At 38.7% G+C, this 21,701-nt stretch overlaps 1 protein-coding gene across 2 annotated transcripts in view; it reads right to left on the reverse strand.

Moving 5' to 3' along the window:
* Positions 1-21,701, reverse strand: part of PARVA (parvin alpha) — a 67,013-nt gene that overhangs the window by 35,102 nt on the left and 10,210 nt on the right. Inside the window, exon 1 of one of the 2 annotated variants that reach the window (XM_083837370.1) lies at positions 446-740. The exons of the other annotated variant lie outside the window; for it this stretch is intronic. Coding sequence (XP_083693496.1) covers positions 446-476 — 31 coding nt within the window. The 5' untranslated portion in view covers positions 477-740. Of the gene's footprint in view, positions 1-445; positions 741-21,701 lie in introns of those variants that run through there. 2 annotated transcript variants of the gene reach the window in all.

Below are 21,701 nucleotides of genomic sequence, written 5' to 3' on the forward strand. Positions count from 1 at the left end.
AGCGCATTTGAAAATTCCTATCTCAAACATGCTTTCGACTACAAATGACAATTTTCCCTGGGTGGAAATTCAGCTGATAAAAATCACTATTTTCACACTGAATCCAGTACTACTTAAGGACTGAATTTGTACCAAACTGAATAGAAATGCATATTCACATAAAATACCACTAGGATGGAAGAGTTAATTAAATTACTCTCATATTGCAGAAATATTTTCAAAGAATAGCATTCAAAATGAACAAAACACTATTTTCTTCCTATACTACCCAGGAAAAGTGAAGTCTGACAAGGGCAAGAAGATGATAAACTCACAGTCGTCTATTCAAAATATTACAAAACATAAACAACTATCATTAGCAAAAATACAAAGTCAGAAGTAATACTCCCTAGGTATCACAGAAACAAAGAAAAAATAATTGACTGAGTCAGGTCTAGTCTCCTACCTTTAGGGCAAAATGCTCCACAGCCCATCATAGGGTTGCCAGGCCACCCTCATAGTGCATCAGAAGGAGAACTGCAGTCTTTCAGGTGTTTGAAGCCCCTTGCTCTGCAGGCCCCTTTGCTGCTGCTCTTCAGAGAAGCTGTTTTAGCTTTAGAGACTGTTTTCTAACAGAATGGTCCAAGCAAATCACAACTCTCAGCTCAGAGCATCGCCTCAGAACAAGTGGCTGACTGCCTATATAATTTAATATGATGCCACATGAGACTCATAGACCATCTGCAAAAGAAGCTAAATCTGCTTTTTGCAGCTTGGTAAGTTGCATTCTGAGTGCTGGGATGCAGCTCTGTGTGCTTTTGTTATCTGTCATATAACTGAACAAAATGATCAAATGGCATGTATAAAGCACACGTTTTTACCGATCTCGTAGTCAGCTTCTACTGTAGATAAGTTGTTATTTACAATTCCCCTTAAAGCATAGGAAAGGTCTGGGCACACAGATGACAATATTGCAAGTGATTTATTATTTTTTTTTTGAAACAAAGGCTGGTTGAAGACTGAATTCAACAAGAGGTACAGAATCCCTGAAGCCTGTTGTTAGAATTGAGATGCGTGCATGAGGTGAGCAAATTTGGGTCCTGATCACAGTACTCTTTTCTCTATAAATACTTCCCTACTAAATACCAAATGATTAGAAGAACTCAAATGGAAGGAGATTAAGCTCTAAAATGGACAAAAACATATGAAAGAAGTGGAGGAAAGGATAGGCACAAGCTATTGAAAGAATAATAAACTACTGGTAAGAGATGAACTCGTTTATGGGCTATGAATCCTTCCAAAGAGGGACAGCAATCAAAAGACAATCTAAAGCAATTACTTACTGAGGATAACAATCAAATTGCTATGAAGTGGTCTACAAACTAAAACTTTTCACAAGCTGTGAAATGGTTAAGTGTCTGTTTCAAACTAGAGCCTAGATGAGGAAAGTGACACATCCTGGCTCACTTCTAAACAGCAGAAAGTGGTTACCTTTCTAGTTGCCAGCTTCACTTAAAATACCAGTTGCAAAAGGCAAGTATGGAGAATCATGAGATACTTAATCATCCAGGGTTATTCAGCTGTGCTAGACAACAATGCTTCCCCTGGTTTCATTTCACACATGATCCCCCGAAAGAAAAAAAAAAAAAAAAAAAAAAAAGATACTGAGCTCTCATCAGGGTCCTGAAACCCCACTCGCTGCCAGTTCTGGAAAGTCTCCAATACACATTGATCTGCAGTTACCGGGTCACTCCTAAAAGTGACTTTCCCTCGCCAACAGCCCTATTCTATGTTGTAGTAGTTATGTATTACTCACAAGTAGTAATGGGGCTCCCCACTCCGACTCCTGGAGTCCCACTGCTTTTCAGCACTGGGAAACTGGATTGCTGAACTGCTGAATAACAACAGCATTCAATTACAGGACAATACAGAGCTGGCAGTTCTTTACCAAGCTTTTCTTCTCCTAATTTCTGAATAGAATCCTAAGTATCCCACATGCCTCCCAGGCAGGATTGCCATAATAATGTAAGTACAGTAAGGAAAAGCAAGTTCCACTTGAAACCATCAAGAAGGATGCTGAAGATATAAATATCTGTGTAAGAAAATTCACAGACTCTGAACCAACAGCAACCTGCATCATCTATTAAACTTATTTCATAAGTGACTAATTATAAAGTGACACTTTTTTGCATCCACAAAAAGCTATTTTTTCAAAAATAGTAAATGAAAGTTGTCTTTTTTACAAAGAGTTTTTGTACCTACAGTAGTAGCCTAAATACCATGCCCATGTAACTTGTTTTAATAGGTATAGTTTCAATAGGGTAAGAAAGCTCTGAATTAGCTGAAGGAAAGCTGCTTTCTCAAAGGTCATAACCTGGTGAGAAGTTGACAATAGCAGGTCTGAAGCGCACAGTTTGGGGACAGGAACACTGAGGAGAGGAATTTCTGATCACACTCTCCACAATCCATTTTCACTTGCCACAAACATAAATCCAAGTGGGACTTAATTTCTAACTCCCGTAATCTAACAATAACAACAGCAGCAACACAATCATCATTCCAAAAGTCTGTGCCTCCCCATTCCCTCAGCAGAGATCACTGCAGAGAAAAACAGCACATTGGTAAGATGCTTTGGGCCTAGCGTTTCCCAAACTGCTCCTAAGGGTTCACTTTCAACCCCACAATTTTCAGCCTTGTAAAACCAGAAGTATAGCCAGGGAGGACTGAAGTCTTTTTCAAGTGGTTTTGGCCATCAATACAGGAAACAATTCAAAGGCAACATGACACTGATAGCTTAATTTGTGAAAATGGATAAATACCATATCTGCCACATAGCACATTAACCCATGTAACAAATAAATACAGAAATAGCACTGCAATGCTTGGTTAAAAGGTTTTGGTTCACAGAGGAGGAAATTTAATTAAAGCATGTAATGTCAATTACTGTCGTTTGTAATTTTATTTTGCTTCCCTAGAAACAATACAGATGCAGGATTCTAAAGCTACCTGAATGTTTGATGCAAATGGGATAAAATTATCTAGCTTCTGAGAAAATCCAGATAGTAGTAGGAAAAAAATGCATTTTTACCTAACCTCATTCATGGATCTTCTTCAAAGTGTTGATTACATGAGGACTGACATGCCTCCAATTTAAACATATAAGCCAACAACCCAGACTGAAACAAGACTTTTATGTTTAAAAAATTGTGTTAAGTCATCAGAAAGGTTGGGAGGGAAGCGGTGGCCTAATTCTCAGCTCCTGTAAATGGGCACAGCCTTACTGAAGCCAACAGAAGAGCATTGATCGATATCAGAAGAGAATTTGTCTTACTGTTTTTACTGATTGATTTTAATAGGAAAATTACAAGAACAGATCCTTAATGCTTCTGTCTCTTTCACTCTGCTCTGAGAGTGAAAAAGTGACAGAGACCTAGGAGCTATGTAGAAGACTCCAAGTATCTCACCACCACAGTAATAACCATTGCCAAACCTCTTCTCAGTCCCTTTTCTCCTTTGCCATACGCAATGTGCTGAAGTGTCAGCATCCACTTCTGTTTTTATACAAGCTGCTTTTCAGCAGTAAAGCTCAGGGCTACACAGCAGTATGTTACCTATACCATATTCTCTTGAAGTTAGGAAAAAGTACCGGAAAAGGATGAATGAAACTTACTGTCGGTGAAACATTAGATTTATTTCGACCTTGCAGAATATCATCTGAGCTACCACTAGCATCAGCAGGAGAATATCCACTGTAAAGACCTCCAAGCCATTTTCCTTTAAGTAGGACCACATCTAAATATGGCAAGCATGCCACCATTCAAAATCCTACTTTCCTCAATAGTGTAGTACTACAGTAAAATGGTGATTAGTATTACAGGAAAGAGCTAACAAAAGAAAGAGGAAAGCAATCAGATACTTTAATATGTCTCCAAATGATACACATAAATTGTGTCTATCAGGTTTCCCCAGGCTATTTTAGGAGTATGCAGAACACAAAATGATGCAGATTCATTACAAAAGTCTAAATCTAATCTACTTGAATTTAAAATGCCAGGAATCACCTACAGGAAGGATGAGAAGGCAGAACTCATATGTGTAACAACATAAGCAGAAAGAAGAGTCCTACAAACTGGGCGTCACATAAAACGCTCAGTTACCGAGAACTTATGGTTCAGATCTCTTGCAGTGCCAAACTCTATCAGTACGTAACTCCAGCGAGGGAAATGATATCTCCAAACAGGCTTTCTGCCTTTCCCAGTCCTCACTAAGATGATATGAGGCTGGCATCTGGGACTTCGGGGGTGGCTTTGGGGTATGAGTGACACCGTTTTGTCATTGAAGGTCTCAAAGGTCTGCTACAATGTTTGAAATCCAGCTATTGAACTCTCTGAAATATTCTTTGATTTTCACAGTCCACTTACATGAGGACACATACGATATAAAACTTTTTGCATGCTGGGTCGACGTTTCACTATGCTGAGGAAATCCTCTGCTGTTCCAACAGGCCTGGTTTAAGGTCCCTCCACATCACTTTCACAACCAGCACAAAACCCTACAAAACAAAGCCAAGAAGCTGCCCTAGGACAAACAGCCCTCTTTACCAGGGCTAAAATCCAGAAATGATTCTCTCCAAAACAGACTCTGTAACGCAGAGGGGTGTGGAGGGTGAGGGGGTAAATATCTGAGTTGTATCTTTAGATGTGCGAATTATCAAACTGTGTTCCTCCCAGATAACATATGGGAACACTGGCAAATGTCTTTCAAAAGGGCCAAGTCCAGCTAGACCTAGGTGACAACTGCAAAAAATTAGACTATTGATAAAAACAAAATACCATTGACAGATTTGAAGATACCCTTGAATACCATTGAAGATCCCTGTGGAATAACAGCTCCCCCAGCATGTTACCATTATTTATAATGCACCTTTGCCTGGTGTGAGTGTTAAGATTTTTTTCCTTAAACACACAGGAAAAAGAGAATGATGTTATAGCTATAAATATACACATTTCTTTATACCTTGTATCATAAACAAAACCCTTACTACAAACGTGTGCAAAGAAAATCTGATTATTTGGAAGGCTCAGTAAGACAGCCTCTCTAAGAGGTTTCATTCCCTGCCATCAAATCAGGTTTTACTCAGGTCTAAAATTTTCACCTGGAGCCAGACTCGCTGTTATATGCTCACATTTTAAACCAAATGCTGGAATTACTTTCCTTTCATTTTCTGTGTAAATTATGCTGGATTGAAATTTGAACTCAACAACACTACTGAAAACAGAGAAAAGACTTCAAAGTCAGCAAAATATCAGCACACAAAGCTCTTATGTAAATCATAACTCCTGCTGATTTCTCTCATGACACAAAAATATTACTCAGCAAAAGTAAAGGCAGCAGAATTAGCTACTGAATAGTTTGCTCAGTGTTATGATATAGTGTTCCCAGTGAAAAACTAGTGAACTGATTTACAAGGATGTCCAAAATCAGCTCAAAACTTGTGCCAGAGCGCGGAAAAAAAATCCTTATTTATAGACCTGCATATTAACAACCCGCTTTCTTTCTCTTGTCTCTGCCTTCCATTTAAGTATTCACATTACTTGAGTTGGATTTCCTTTAGGTCTGGGTCCTGTTCACTAAACTGCATTAATACACCAATTCCATCTCGTGATCTCCTTTTCTAGAACGTTGCCAAGCTGGCAATATGGTTCCTGCAAGACTACTTTCCCTGACATGCAGTAAGCTATTTATTGACACACCACTGTTCCCATGCCGTTCTGCACCTAAGCAGTGAACTGGATAGCAGTTCCATATGTTGGAGCTGTTACACTTCTATAGAAAATTGTATTACTTTGGGTAAATAAAAAGCTAGGAGCAGCAGGAAAAATATCATAAAAATGAAGCCGAATTTGTTTCGTCCTGCCTCCATCAGCAAATTTGGTCTATGACCTCTGCACATGAGTCATGCAAGCACTTTAAAACTTGCAGTGATTTATCTTTTCAGGATTGGAAGTTCAAGGCTTACATTTCTATTCCCCAACCATACATTATTTTTCTCCATACACAATTTCTTGATAATTATCTATGAGCTAAAATACATAGGCATCTTTTTTTGCCTAATTTGTGGTGCAAATTAACCCAAATCATTCATCTCAATAACCAGTCTCTGTGTTCTTGGCAGAATATAGCTGATGTGTAGGTTATTCCTGGAACCATACTACATAGATGCTCTCATCATAGTTTTAGTCATGGAAACAGGCTTCTACCAGGCATTGTTTGTGAAAAAGGAAATTCCCGGCATATCTATCAGAAACAAGTAGTAGTACAGTACACCACTTTATAAATAAAAGTATCTAAATTTTATGCAGCGCTCATAATTTTTAATACAGACCACAGATGTTCTACAAATCAAGTAACGCTTGTTCGAGCACAGGGCTCTCGTCCCACTCCGAAAGCACGTTCTCTATTCACAGTCCCTCTACAGCATGGCTCCTCTCCTCCAGTCCTACATTCATAAACAGATGAAGAGCAACAAGTCAAAACACCATATAGGCACCAGCAAAACAAAGATCTCCTCGTCCATCACATGCATACAAACTACTGAATTTCACTCTCAGTACCCTAACTTACACTCATCTGCAAAGCTAATTGAATCTTGTTAGCATATACCCCACCATTTGGTGCTGTCCTGGCAGTCAGCACCACTGCCTCACTTCACTGAGACAATCCCAAATCAAGCAGGATTGTTTCTGGACTTCTGCAGGCCATTACAGAACTGCATGAAGACATTTGTGAGATGTCTCCAAGAATTCACAGTGCTTCCATTATGTGGGCATACTCTGGAACGGTGAGATAAAAGGTAACTCTACAGCCCACTGTCAGAATTTGGTATTTCTTATACGTATTTGAAATCTGAATTTTAATCCAAGAATGTTAGTGTCAGTGTTCAAAGCACACAGTCCATTTGAGGAGCAATGTGACAGTCAGCACTTGGGAGACCTAACACTTCACTGTGTGGTCTTACTGGGCTCCTACTTGAATTCATAGTCTGCTTTGAAGAGACTACTTTTCAGTTTCTGTACACGTTATCAGTTGGGGTGTCAGGTCCACAAACCTGTGTTTTTCTGTGTTCTATTTGACCTCTACCATAACACTTGAAAAACAAGATTAAGAGGAAGACCTCATAGTAAAGGATAAAAATCAAGCTACTACATCAAGATCTGTCATGTTGACTGTGACCTCCTCTTTTAGATTACCCTCTAGGGACCATGTTAGGAATTACTGTAGTGGTTATAGCTGCAACTGACTAAGCACTCATTGCTTCCTGAAAAATTTAACAAATAATCTCTTCAGTGAGAGAAGATATTAAAAATAAATAAATAAAATCTATCACTACAGCTAAATTCTATAGGGGCTATATGTTCTCTGCATATGCCCCTAGGATATTTTATGACAACAAAATCAAACTGTCTAGCATCTAACTCCTGACTGTATGGGGTGCCACTGTTCTTCCCTTGTTCTCTCTTCAGATGGCCCTGCACACATAACAAGAATGTTTCCCATCTTACTTCTCTAGAGTACTAACAGCGATCAATATTTCTGGTTTATCTAACGGGCAGTCTCTGGGCTCTTGCAAACCACTTGTTGGCAGCTTAATTTAGATGGAAATCTGTATTCATCCTTAGCTTTGCTTTAAAATTCCTTTCTGAAATGTACAGACTTTAACCATCTGAGTATTTTTTTCTAGTCTGAATGAGTTAAAATGCAGGTGAGAATCCCCTGCTGAATCAATGATCAGCTCAAGCACAAAATCTAATCCCTCTGACAGATCTGGACTCAGTTTTAGAGCTCTACTACAAAATATTACATCTGTGAACAAATTAATCTTAGTTTTTTTCTGTTAGCTCTCCGGATATAACCAGGGACCTGAAAGCTTCTGTTTTTCTTCAAATATGTCCATTTTCATTAGTACTACAGAGCATGTCAGGCAAACGCTGCCCTTCATTACTTGTGCAGACCAACTGCAATTAACAAGTATGTTATAGTAGCCAGGACGGTGTCTAAAGCCTTTTTCCATAGCTGTGCTTGCTCTGTAGCATTAACAGGAAGAAGGTAAGAGGTAAGCATCTGTTGACTCCAGGCACAAACAAGGGTCAACAAATCTCTGCTGTTAAAGAACTACAGTGGCATTACAAGCCTCATGATATCACTCTCATGTAGATAATGGTCATTATCACTGTTTTATGGATAACAAAACAGACAGAAACGAGAATTTGCCTGCACCCTCAGAACAGAACCAGGATCAGCACTCCAGGGCTGCTGGCTCCCAAACACAAACTTAATCCATTTCAGCACCAGTCAGCCCCCGCCCCTGCCTGAATAAGCTTCACCAACATGCCATGGCACCACTTTCATCTCACCCCCTTTACCGTGATGCAAGCTGGATGCCTCCTGAACACGCCTGTCACCTTGTCCATCTGTCCGTTGCCCCCACCCCTTGTTTGTTGTCACCTTTCCACTCTCCCACCCCAGTGCTGCTGCTGCCACTTCCTCCCCACCTGTGCTTTTGTGGCTCCCCCTTCTCCACCATACAACCAAAGGCACAGAGCCAGAACTGGTACGTCCAACAAATCTCCTTTTCCAGAAGGTCCCACAGGGAGCAGAACCAGAAATTAAACAGCAAAAAACAGTGCCCTGTGCTGCCAATTCAATTTATCGGATTTTGAATGTAGGTATTAAAAAATATTAAAAGGGCTATTAAGTCTCTCATGCCCCACTTAGTGGCACCTTAAACTGAACAAACTTTCTGCCTTAGAAGCCTATTTACTCCTCAAAAGGAAGACGAGGTGACCGCTGACTTTACATTAGCAATGACACAGGTTGTGTGGTCCTCAGCGTAATCTCAAGCCTCCTGTGATTCCTCTAAAATATCTTTTCCTGACCATTTTTTTTAGAAGTATTAAAAAAAAGTATTCAAAAGACAACTTGCTTAGTCTATGCTTCTAGAAACCAGTGCTGTCAGAATTAGGTTCAAAAGCACTGCACTGGCAAGAGAAATACACTTAGATTGATCAAGGCTTCAATGAAGGCTTCTCGTAATAAAGTGAAGAAGAATAAAGTTACCTTTAACAGTAAGAGCAATCTACCATTTTGTTGAAGAGTACCCCCAGTTAACCCATTTTCATGAACAAACAGGAGATTTCCAGTTTCCGGGCCCTCACACAGTAAACCTGTTGGTTTATAATTACTACTCTCTTTGCTTTGCCAGGGCAGGGGGAAAAGGGCAGGTGAGATGTCGTGCGCTACCACAGTAGCACCTGCATGCAAATGCAGAGATATCAGCTTAGGGTCTCCGAAGGGAGCCACTTGCTCTAAGTAAATGCTGTTTGACAGCAGCTCCTAATAAGAGGAAGGAAATGAGAGAGAGAAAGACAACTGATAGGAGACAAAAGGACTTTACAAAACAGGGCTTTATTGCTTTTTGTCTGTAGCATTTTCTCTTTGTTCTGTTTAAGCGCTGAACCTTCCAATTCCAGATACTGCACAAAAGAGATACCTGTCTAAGAAAGTTTATTTCAATCTGGAACTGTCTTGCAAGATGCCTCACAGACTCAGCAGTCCATTATTAGGAGTAACAATGAACTACCTCTAATTAATTTGGCACAGCCTTTGCTTCTGATACCAATCAAATCAATATTAATGGGGAGTTTGTGCTCTCTCATTACAGCACAAAATGGGTACCAATCTTCTCAGGAAGATTTTTGGACAGTAAACTGTGTTTGAGGTCAGTGTAGTTGGCTTCTTCCCACCCACCTCCTATTTTTTAAACAGGATGGAAAAAATATATAATGATGTGCTATTTAGTACCTGGATAAAAATCTACATTCAGGCTGCCTACAATGAAAAACTGAAACTAGTTCAATAGGAAGAAATCTCAGGCTAAGAAAATAAAGATTTTAGTAGCTCACAGAGCTCAAATTAAACACTTAAATAGGTAACACTAGATATTTCTCATGCTGCCTCACATTTCTCTATTTATTTTTATCTGCAGGATCAGGCGTTAGAGAGGGAGGCCTGGTAAGAATTGCCTCAGCCATCATTCTTGGTTACTTACATCTGTGGTCAATTTTCCACACTTTCTTCCATAAAAGGTAAACGAGGCACTGTACTTGCAACAGGATAATCTAAACAATATGAACAATGTTACTGTTAAAGACCATCTGGCTCATCAAGCACAGCTCCAGACTTTTAACTCCTTGAATAAAGTGTGGAACCCTGCAGTGTATTTTTCTTTTTTCTTTTTTTTTTTTTATCTAAAAATCATTTTTAAAACAATAAAAGTAGAGCTCCTGCAGACACATGGGATCCGGAGCGCAGGGAAAATTTTTCTCTTTTTTATCCTTCTTGTATCCTACACATGCTGCAATCCAGGCTAGAGACAAACATTCAGACGTCACATTTTTCTACAAAAAAAAAGCTCTCTTAAGTGTTTTGCAAGAAAATTCTGTGTCTAGCTGGTATGTGTGGGGTTGCATTTCAGATGGGAGACAAGAGGGTTAAGTATTTCATAATTCACTTCAACTTAATGGCCTGATCCTGCCACTTCTTAAAAGGTAACAAAAGTCAAAGAAGGGTCACCAGAAATTAAAAGAAAGAAAAAAAAAATGTGGGAAGGGTAAGGGCGAATGCAACCAAAGAAGGCTTTTAATTGTGCACAATTTCTTATCTGGTAGATAAATTAGCAAGTGGCTGGTCCTGGGGAAAAAAAAAATGTTAAAGCAATGCAGGAACAAAATATCCTGGAAGAAGGCAAGCTGGCAGAGAGAAAACTTAGTCCCCCACAAAGACTAAAGCACAGAGAAAGCCGGGGCAAGGAAGTGCTGGAGCTGACTGTACACAGGGTACCAGGAAGCTGGGTCATGGCTGTGTGCCTCAGTTTCCCTCAGCCCAGGAGGACACTGCCAGGACTCACTTCAGCTCCGGGAAGCATCCTGAAACACCGAGAAGCCACGTGCCCGGTACCTTGGAGCAGAACAGCTCCACAGACACATAGGAGTTAAATATCCGTACACATTTAAAAGTCTACACACTTCAAAATGCACTTTTTCAAACTGAACAACAGCTGGAATTAAATTTTGTCATCAGTCTTTGTTCAGTTTTCTCTCAGCTCTAGCTCTGCAATTACCGTGCATGGGGTGGGTTACTCTGCAGCCCCCCATTGCTGGGCTCTAACAGAGGGCAGGGCTTTGGTCCTCAAGAGTTTTTTTCCCCTTCCAAAGAAGTTTTAGTGGCTTTATTAAAACAAAAATTAAAACATAACTGTTTTCTTGAAATACTTTAACGCTTTTTATTTGATTTCTAAAAATATCTTTAGAAGGCAAAGCAAAGAAAATGAAATAGAGCATAGTTGTATTCCTTTTAGGGTAAACAACACAAAAATTAATTTTCATATTCATTGGTTCCCTGCTTTAAATTCTGCTTCTTGCTTTAACCAGAAACATCACCCTATCTGGTTTCTAGGTAAAGCGCCCGCATGACTGAACCTTCCCCTACAGTCAAAGTTCTTCCAGCCACTCCCAGAAACATGTGCCCACAACCTTTTTTCAAAGTCAGAGTACTCTAATTTGGATCTAATTTTCATTTAAGCTATTTTATCATAAGCCCCCTGCAATATGTACTGACATACATATGCTAAATTCTTAGCTTAAAAAATGTTTTTAAAATGCAGTCAGAGCTTTTTTTTTTTTATTTTTAAAGAAAATGTATTTAAAATATGATCATGACTCATCATTTAAAAAAATCTTTGTTACAGTAAGCAAGATAGGTCAGGCAGTTTTATGATTAATAGGGTCAAAAAGCTAGAATTCATATTTAAAACTTCAGCTGCTCATACTGAAACAATTAACCCTCTAGTAAGCACCAACTATACACCAACCAAAAAAACAAAAGTAAAGTCTCAGAGAGAAGCAGTTTCATACAGCAAAACAGTTACTCTGGTTCCCTAAAAAAAAAAAAAAAAGTGAAAAAATCTCTTTATTGATCGAGAGGTTTTCTGGGCATAACTTTTCCAAAATAAACCTTGCTTTTAAGCATGATATGTTAGAGCGCAACATGGATATAAGACATGTCGTAATGGCTATTTTGCTGCAAAACTGCCTGTTTTCTTTTGTACCAACTCTAAAACCCCTTCTCGCTACTAAAGCTAATACTAGGATTTCCAAAAAAAGAAAACAGAACTCATTTGATCAACACAGAATCTCTTGTCAAAACCACCATATGTCAGTGATAACATGAGTTACAAAAGCATCTACCAATTATACACTATCTCTGAGAAAAAAAAAAAAATTTAAATTTCTTTTTCTGCTAACTTGACTGAGAACTCATGATAGTAAGCATGAAATGCAGCTCATGATAGTAAGCATGAAATGCACTGTAAGTAACTACTGGACTTTAATTAGGAGCATTCCACAGGAATACTACTAACACGTGCTGCGTGGTAAGTGTATATGTGCTAACACCGTTCTGCAAAGCCTTAAATTACAAACTTCAATGCATTAAGTTTAAATCTAGTAGATACTGGCACCAATTGCTGGGATTACAACTTTCAACTAAATCTAGAAGTAGATTACTGGATTTGAAACCATTTCTTTAAGACACACCTGTCCGCTAATCCTCCCACCACATTCACACTCAAGCCTTAAAATTTTTCATCTAGAAAGCTCACATGGACTTTCAAATGGAATTCTCAGCATCACTCCTTTTCACCTATCTGGAAACTGAGGCACACCACAATCAAGAATCCAAATCTAATGCAGAAACTTGTGCCATTAAATAACCACTGTTTTGAAAGAGGTATCGTACCTTGTTCCCAGACTTGTTGCTCATTCTCACTCCCACGTGCTCATCATTTCTTGCACAAGCATTCACAGGTCCTTATGGCAAATTACATCAGGAAAGAGTTTCAGATTAAAACTCGCCAACCAATCAAGAAAAAAGGTTACTTTTAACTTATGTCAGTTCCCTGATCCCAATCATTCCAGTCACACAAACACCTGAGTTGGAGCAAGGCAGGGGACATCTCAGGATTTACAATCAGACAGGGAGACTCCATCTTTCACTCTGAGTGTAAGATTAATGTAACTATAACAGGATGAAAGTCGTCCTGCTTTCTAATGTCCTGCTGTGCACATGAAATCACACATCCTCAGGACCCTCAGGATCCTTCAGTAGAGGAGGTGAACAGGGAATAAGCACTTGAAAAACAATATTCAAAAAGATTACAACCAACATCAACAGATGGATCTTCAAAAAGCTCATGGTAAAACTGAGAAACTCCTTACGCAGCCCATTGAAGGTGTCAAAAACTTCATGCAGTTAAATGCCAGTTGGGAAAATTCACCCAAGAAAAGTATTTGGAGAGAGTTTTAGTAAATGTACATACAAAGAGTTGCCAATGACAAATTGTTGGAGGCTGGCAAAGCATTCTGAAGAGCCGTCACGTGTTTCCCCTCTGTTCATACTCCTCTCCAGCTGTACCTCTCTGAACAGTAAGTGCTGAGCTACTTTGGCCTTTGTTAACCCATTTTTGTGTTAACTAGAGAGACAATTGTTATTTTTAAAAATGCTAGTTAAGTGAAATATTAAATTAACAAAAGGAATCAAAATCTAACATTTCTATTTAGATGACAGCCATCAGAAAAGTGCCAGATAATTATACTCATTGGTGTAATTCAGCTTTTCTTTCAAGATCTGGAACAGTAGGATTTCTCTGGAGCCTTTTCCTTCTCTAATGGAACACCCAAGCGGTATACCTGCCTTCTGGTCAGAGGGAATAGAAACCATTCTGGGTCCATACATGTGAATTAATACAGTTGACTCTGTAGCCACTATTTAGGAGCATGCTCTAGGTGGGCACATCTCAGGTAGGGATTTTCAGAGCCAAATAGTATACTTAGCAGCAGAATGTCTGAGTAAGTGCAGCAAAATTCTCTAGTTGGCTTTGAAAATATCTGTCATAATGTTTGCACCTAATTGAAGAAAAAAGAAAGAAGGAAAAAAAAAAGAAAAAACAGAAATTGTTTCCTCCACATCCAGGTCTATTCTCTAATTGAAAAAGCGGTTAATTGCTGTTCTAAATTATGTTAAGCTTACTCATACTAAATCTCACCAAGAAATATCTGACCAACTTTGTATGAATTTTATATGGTAGTATACGCAAGTTGTCGTAAAACCTCATTCCCATGCTCCAGGCCAAGCCAGTGCTGAAGAGCTGCATGGCTGCTCTGCAAGGTGGAAATGCAGTAGAGACAAAGGGAGAACTTAGACGTGCGCTTTTACACCAGGAGTACTGTGTCCCGTCCTGGGCCTCCCAGTACAAGAGAGAGTTCAGCAAAGGGCCAGTAAGATGAAGAATAGCCTGGAGCACCTCTCATATGAAGAAAGGCTGAGGGAACTGGGACTGTTTAGCCTAGAAAAGAGAAGGCTCAGGGGAAACATCTGAAGGCATACTGTAATAAGGTTGGAGCCAAACTCTTCTCAGTGGTGTTCACTGGCAGGACAAGAAGCAGCGGGCGCAAACACGGAAGGTGTTCTGTCTGAACATAACGAAATGCTTGTCTACTGTGAGGGTGACCAAGCACTGGCATAGGTTGTCCAGAGAAGTTGTGAAGGCTCCATCAAGAGCCATGGAGACCTGATCCTGGACAGTCTCTTCCAACCTCACCCATTCTGCGTTTCTGTGACTTCAAGTACACAGTAGCTCAGCAGGGATGCTGGCATGAACAATTGTGAATGAACGGAGACATCACCTGCCTCCTGTTACACTGCCTGTATAAGCCCAAAGTCCCAAGGCCCACAGTGATTCTCCAACTCTGAAATGCTCAGGTGGTTCAGCTACTGATAGAAATTGGAGAGCAGTACAGTCACTGCAGGAATAAAGAACTAAGCAAAGAATTCACCAGGCTATCCATGCCCTCAGCCATTATTTACATGAACAGACATCAAGTAAAATATCTCACATTAAGGAAATCTAAGCCATATACAAGAACACCTTTTTTTTTTTTTTCTTGAATTCCTACAAAGAGTTAGATTCATTTAGAATCCTGTTACTAAGTAAGAGTGGTGTTGCACAAATATGGTCTGGGCATATTTGTTACATGGTGACAAAATATAGAGCACAATAATATGGAGCACAAATATGCTCTGGGCATATGATTTGTTAAAAATAGAAACTATTAAAATTATTTCGTTTTCTCTTTCCTCTTACCTAATGTTTGATATATTTCGTTAAGCATATGAAAATCCTTATACACACCACAAAGTAAATGACATGGCTCCTTTAAGAAGAAAGCATGAAGCTAACACAGATCACTTCCGAATAAGAAGCAATCCTCTCCTTTTGTGGAGATTGAAGTTACAAAAACGAGTGGCCCACACTCTGTAGTAACAGCTATGAAGCAAAAAATAAAAATGCTCATGTTGCTGCTTCCTCTGCAAAGGTGTCAAAGATGGTAACAACAATGCACACTACACTTCTAAAGCCTGGTAAACTAAAAGACAAGAAGGACTCTGCTAAACATAGAATCCACTATAGTGTCTGGATGAAACAAACGAAGAAAGCTTCTGTAGCTGATTGTGCTGTCTCTAGATTTTGGCATTCATTATTTAAGTTCAATGGAAACAGTTCAGCCTTGATGTAGACTGACTCATCCACTTTAACTTCCAATTTCCTGCAAACGATCCATTAGTTTTTGGCAAGTTTCATAGTGCACAGTACTTCCATGAAAATGGCAGTTCTCAAACTCCTCTGGTTTCTACAATGCTTTTTGTAGAGTTTTAATAAAGGCAGAATTTGAAGATACTTATGTCCTTACTGAATGTTATTCTTACCTGAAGGTGTCCAGCACACTATTATCAAGGGCAAATTAATAACTTTGTTCCTAAATGTTCTCTTCAAATGTACTTGTTGGGACAAATCCTACTGGGCTATGCTATACTCTGCGGAAGAAACAGTGGGCATTTATTAGAGATCAGAAGCTGGGTTTAGATGTGTTGAATTTTATCTGACCAAGAAAACCCAAAAATACTCGCTTACCTTCACTTCTTCAAAAAGTGCAGTGTGTACTCTTGCATTCTCTGGGTTTACAATGGCTGAAGTGAGCCACATAATAAGCAAATGTTACTTCTGTTGTATGCAACTTCAATTGTTTTTAAGTTTACCATTCCCTCCAAGAATTTTGTCACCAAGTGGTATCTGAACTATCTCAGTAATTCAAAATGGAAAATAACTGTGGTATCTCCAATGCCACCATTTGGTAGTCATAGATGAATGTGGTCTAGCAAATGGTGACTAGTAAAATTCTTCTTCTTCTATCCCCAGGATATAATTATTTAAAAATGAGAAAGGAGAGTAAATCATTAATGTATATATGTGAAAACAGCTTTCAAAGTACTCAGTAGGATTCCAAATCCGTAGGTGCTCTATTTCAGCTGATATAGTAGAAAACCTTTGCCCCCTAAAATTGTTTTACTGAATTTGTACACCTTGCAGCGTGTTGGGCTGGAGTCTTGTGTTTATCCATGCTCTAAGGATGCTACAGCAAACAGCAGCATGGATTTCCTCACCTCAGCATATCGTATCTTGATCTACACATGGCAATCATAAACAGGTTGCAGTTTCCATGTTCATTCAGTTCCCTAGCCCTCTCTCCTGGGACTGTCAGCAAGCGCAGATAATTAACTGATATTTGCAAGATAAGATATCTTCAAGACAAGATATCTTCATAAGAACTATCCTGATCTCATGCACAAAATTTTACTTAAGTGATACAGCCATCACATATGAATGGATTTTTGGCTGCTATGGGAATGTTCAGATGCAACAAACCAGGCAAGATGGTCTAGTAGCAAAAGAGTTTTATAGAATACAATAAAGCTCCAGAAAGTTTTGAAAAGCTTGTTTTTACATGTTTAAAAGTACCTTGGCATTAGACTAGCTGGGGATTGTGGGAACATAAGTATCTTTTTAGGCACCTAGATCCAGTATGCATTTGGGTGTTCAGAAGATACCTACCAGCTCTACAGATGCCTGTATCTCAGCTTGTAAAGTCCACCAGACATCTAATTCCCTAGTGCTGGACGTGAAGACAGCTACTGAATTCAGACAGACAAACCTGTTTCAGAAAACAGGTGTTTGTTTGCTGGCCTTCTATCTCAAGCTAGTCTTTGCACAAGTATTTCCACTGTAAACAAGGCATAAAAAGAAGATGACAGACCAAAATTAAAATAATTACTACCTACTGCAGAGGGTTTCCTTACTTTCTGCACAAGCAAGGTGGAACTGGATATTTCAGAGCAACGCTAGTTTTCCTTATTTTCCTAGTACGTAGGTTACTATTGTTGAGTTCAGAAAGACCTCTCTACTATCTTGCTGAAATCACTGGGAAGCATCCCCAAAGACTTGTTAAATACTCAAACAACTAACATAATCTAACCCCTTCCTTCCTTTTGGGAGGTGGTGGAGGTATACTCTAATTTACATATTTTGAAAACATCTCATTTCTTGCAGCTATGCTTAAGGTTCATTGTATCTGACGGATCACCTTCACTCTTTGTACGACATTTTCAAGCCTTAATATAGCATGTACCTGTCCTTAAGCTCTGTGCTGTCTGGGTTGATCCATATATGCACCTCTTTAAGCACATGAGTAGTTTCTTATCTACTTGACTTGTCTACTTGAACACTTATTGTTAAGCAATGAATTAAGTGGTTTATCAGATTGATCCCAAGTGCTTAACAACTGAACAGCATGAATTTTTACTCGGTTGAGTAAGATAACTTTTCCCAGAGCTTCATCTCTATCCATGCTAGCTGCCTACACAGCAATCTACTTTCCTGACAAAAGAATAAAATACAGACATTATCTCTCTGATAACTCTTTTTGTTAATGATACTGGAGACCACTGGTTTGAACTGGGGATCAAAATGAAACAGAGCTGGTATACTAGTCATCTAGGGGTTAAGCTAATTTGTTAGTGCCCTTGCTGTTTCTTGCCATCAGCCACTGTGCATCCACTCTTCAAATTCTGAAAAGCACACCAACCTTTAATCTGTGGTATTAGTTCCTTTGACAAAATGGAAGATTATGTCTTTTTCCCACAAGCCTTCATGCAAAGCTTAGCCAGCTTCCATCTGGTCTGGCTAATTAAATGTAAGTTAACATTAAGTTAAGAGCCAGCTCCAGCCCACAGACCTTCTATTCTGCGACTGCAGATTTATTAATTGGCCAAACTATCTGAGTATTTAATTCCAATTTTTGATTGCTTCTATTTTCTTTACTCTCTCATGAAAACAGGGAAATGTTTTTGAAGCCATATTTGCATAATTTCAACTCAGAAACACAAAACACGAAGACATGCTAATAAGATTCTGAGCAGCCATAAAATTGTCATTTTTTTTTCTCCTCTATTTGACATGTTAATAAAGCACTGTCATAACAGTGTGAAGGATCTGCCTATTATGCACAAGACCTGGAATCACTGGAGCTGTACACTTTTAAGCTGGCTGTGACCCACAATCTGGCCCTATATGTACTAAAACTAGGGGTAGTTGTTGTATTCCTTATTCAGTCAAAGCCTTCTTTGACCTTACGGGGCGTTCTGACTGAATGAAGAACAAGGGTTTAGATCTAGTACGGGGAGTTACTAATTGTATTCATGCCCATAGTTAACTTTTGGTAAAATTAATTTGGAAAATTGAAAACACAGAGGAACTAGTAATTCAAAATGATGTTTTGCACTATCTTATTTTTAATATTAACTTTAGGTAGTAAAAGTAATTCTAGATAACCTCTGTTGGTGTATTTAACATCAGGTTTTAGAGAGGAAAACTACAAACTTTAAAACTTTTAAAATAAATAATACAGCAAAGTTAGATTCACGAATTTGTTTTAATACCTGACATTACTTCAAGAAAGATTGTTATTAAGTAGAACAGCTTAAACCTCTTAACCAAATCCTCCTCCTTTTTAACAGAGGCAAGAAGCTAATTATAAAGCAACTTTTTTTTAATATATTAATCTAATATAATGCCTGCTGCAGCAATATTTAAAGCAAATTAATATATATATAACCCAGAAATCTCCTGCCTTGTTCACACACACAAAAAAAATTAAACACCAGATGAGCTTGTTTTAAACAAGAAAAAAATACACTTAAAATTTCAGTTTTGTATAAAAATCTAAACCATATCAAGACATGCAATTGAGACTTAAAAAACAACACAATAAAAACAAACAAAACTAAAACTAACCACTGAAATTGGGAGGGAAGACTGCTCTGTTTACATTTCTTAACCTGCAGAATATCACATAAGCAAATCGCCTCATTTAATCTTTTCCTGCCTCAGTTTCTCCATGCAGACAAGTAGGGATAAAACAAGCATTTCCTCCTTCCTGTTGTCATTCAAAAATTCTCCAGTGTTTAGAAAGGCTCAGACAAAAACATTCTATATAAGTACAGACTGTCAGGAGCTATTATTATGCTGGAAACAAAAATGGCAAAATAATTCACTTCTAAGAGACTCTGAAAACAAAAATGCTGTTGTTACAGAATGCAAGACCAACAAGGGACATATTTTTGATTAAGTTTGGTCATAATATGGGATTTCTAATCAACTTATTCTGCTCTCTCCCTCACCTATCAGATCTTAATGACCTGCTTGCTAAGAACCTCTCACATGAAGCTTTGAATCTCTGCTTTAGTCTCTGCCTAGCTTATTTTACATTTCTGTTCCACAACTGTACACACCAGCTTTCTTTTCTCTGTATTTCAGCCCTGGAACGATGGTCTTTACATCATCGTTGTTACCTTTTACTCGGACAAAAGCACCTTAGCTCAAAATGTCTGATAAAGTCCACTGGGATAACTAGTTCAAAAATGAAATAGGAGAAGGAAAATGCAATCTAAATTCAGTAGTCCTACCCTAGGGCTAACACGGTCTTCTTCCAAAGACCCGTTAAGATTCAGATCATATACAAAACAGCAGACCTGCAGTACAGCAAAATGCTGAGCTTGGTCCTGCCCCTTGGAGCTGGCTGCTATGAACCATTCGCAGCAGTTACTCGCTCGCGCCAGCTTTCCTCGTGAACTGGAGCCACCTTGTGCCCTGCAGCGCACCTGCACCCTGATGTCCGCCTAGGAAAATGCTTATTTACAAAACATGCTGGCATCCTGTGCATGAGACAACTCTCCAAGAATATTCATTCAGATTCTATATAAATTGTTTCATTTGGGGGTAACTGCTTCAAGTCAGTTAAACATCAAAAAAATAATAAAGATGTAAATCAGCTGGATGCTATTTTTTTTTCCAATCCAACACTGCAATAAGTTTTTAAGAAGTCTGCAAGACAGTAAATAACCTTAAACACTCATGGTATAAAGAGGACCACCACCACTATTTTCCAGTTTATTATCTGTTTTTACCTATAATTCAGAATTACAACAAAGCGGTGACAAGAATCTGAGACCTTGAACTGTTTTGTTGCATGTTTTATTTTGCAGTAAAACTATAAACTCTCATCCTCCACAGTAATGAATTTGAGTATTTGAGTGCACAGCATACAGCCTTTAAATGCTTACAAGTACTACAGTTCAGATTTGGCCTCTAGCCAGAAAATTCAAATCCAGCTTTGAAACATCCCCAAAACTCGCAGTTGATTTTTTTTTTTTATCTACAAAATAGGAACCCCATGCATCAAATAGATCTGGCCTTATTTCCAGAGGCTACTGGGACTGCATTCTGACTCGAGGCCAAATCTACCATATTCACATTCTTATATTCTACTTCTAATAGGATCAATATCAAAAATGTTGAGGGTATGAGAGTACTAAGATGATACATATTTCCTTCCGTTCTTAAAGTGAGGATAAATTTTCCTGTTCCGAGTGGGGAGGACGGACGTGATCACACCGTCTTGTAAAATTAATACACATCATTTAAATGCCTGAGATCTGACATTTCTTCTTAAGCCTGAAAGCAAAGGCCACACAAAAACCTGAACTACATAGTTACAACAAAAACTGTTCTTTTACCATTCTTCTTCTTCAGGCACTCTGACGACAAGTTAGGCATATCATCTTTTGAATCCAGTACTGCAATACATTATACTGCATTTACGCTGAGCACTCTGACATTATCATTATCTTCTTTTGTGCCCAACAGCAACTGCAGCTCCTGTAATGCCATTATTGTAATTAAGAACAATCTGAACCATTGACAGCATTGCCTCGTTTGCTCTAGAATCCCCTGCATATTAGTGTTCTTCTAAACCAATATTTCATTATTAATAGTTTGCTGCTTTAGAACCGCCTACAGTTACAAGAAAAAAAAATTATTAGGCCTTAGCCTAACTCAATGGTTGAAGAAGAAACTTGTTAAGAAAAAATAAATGAAAGGCTATACGCTGGCAAACCGTTACGCTTTTCTTTACACACATTGAAAATGGATTCACACCCTGCCAACCTATTCAGGCTGTTACCCAGGTGAGGAAGCTTATTTTGGCTTGCTTCAAAAGGGCCACCTGTACAGATACAAAAGAAAACATCTCTCTCTTCTCCTGCTAAATGTACCCAAAGTACTTCTCTGCCTAAACTCTCCCTTTCATTAATCCAGCTCACAGTTGGGTAAGTAGGGCACAGCAATTTAGACATTCTTGTCTGAGTAATTCTGC

This window comes from Anser anser (assembly GCF_964211835.1).
Source record: "Anser anser genome assembly, chromosome: 5".
NCBI classification, from domain to species: domain Eukaryota; kingdom Metazoa; phylum Chordata; class Aves; order Anseriformes; family Anatidae; genus Anser; species Anser anser.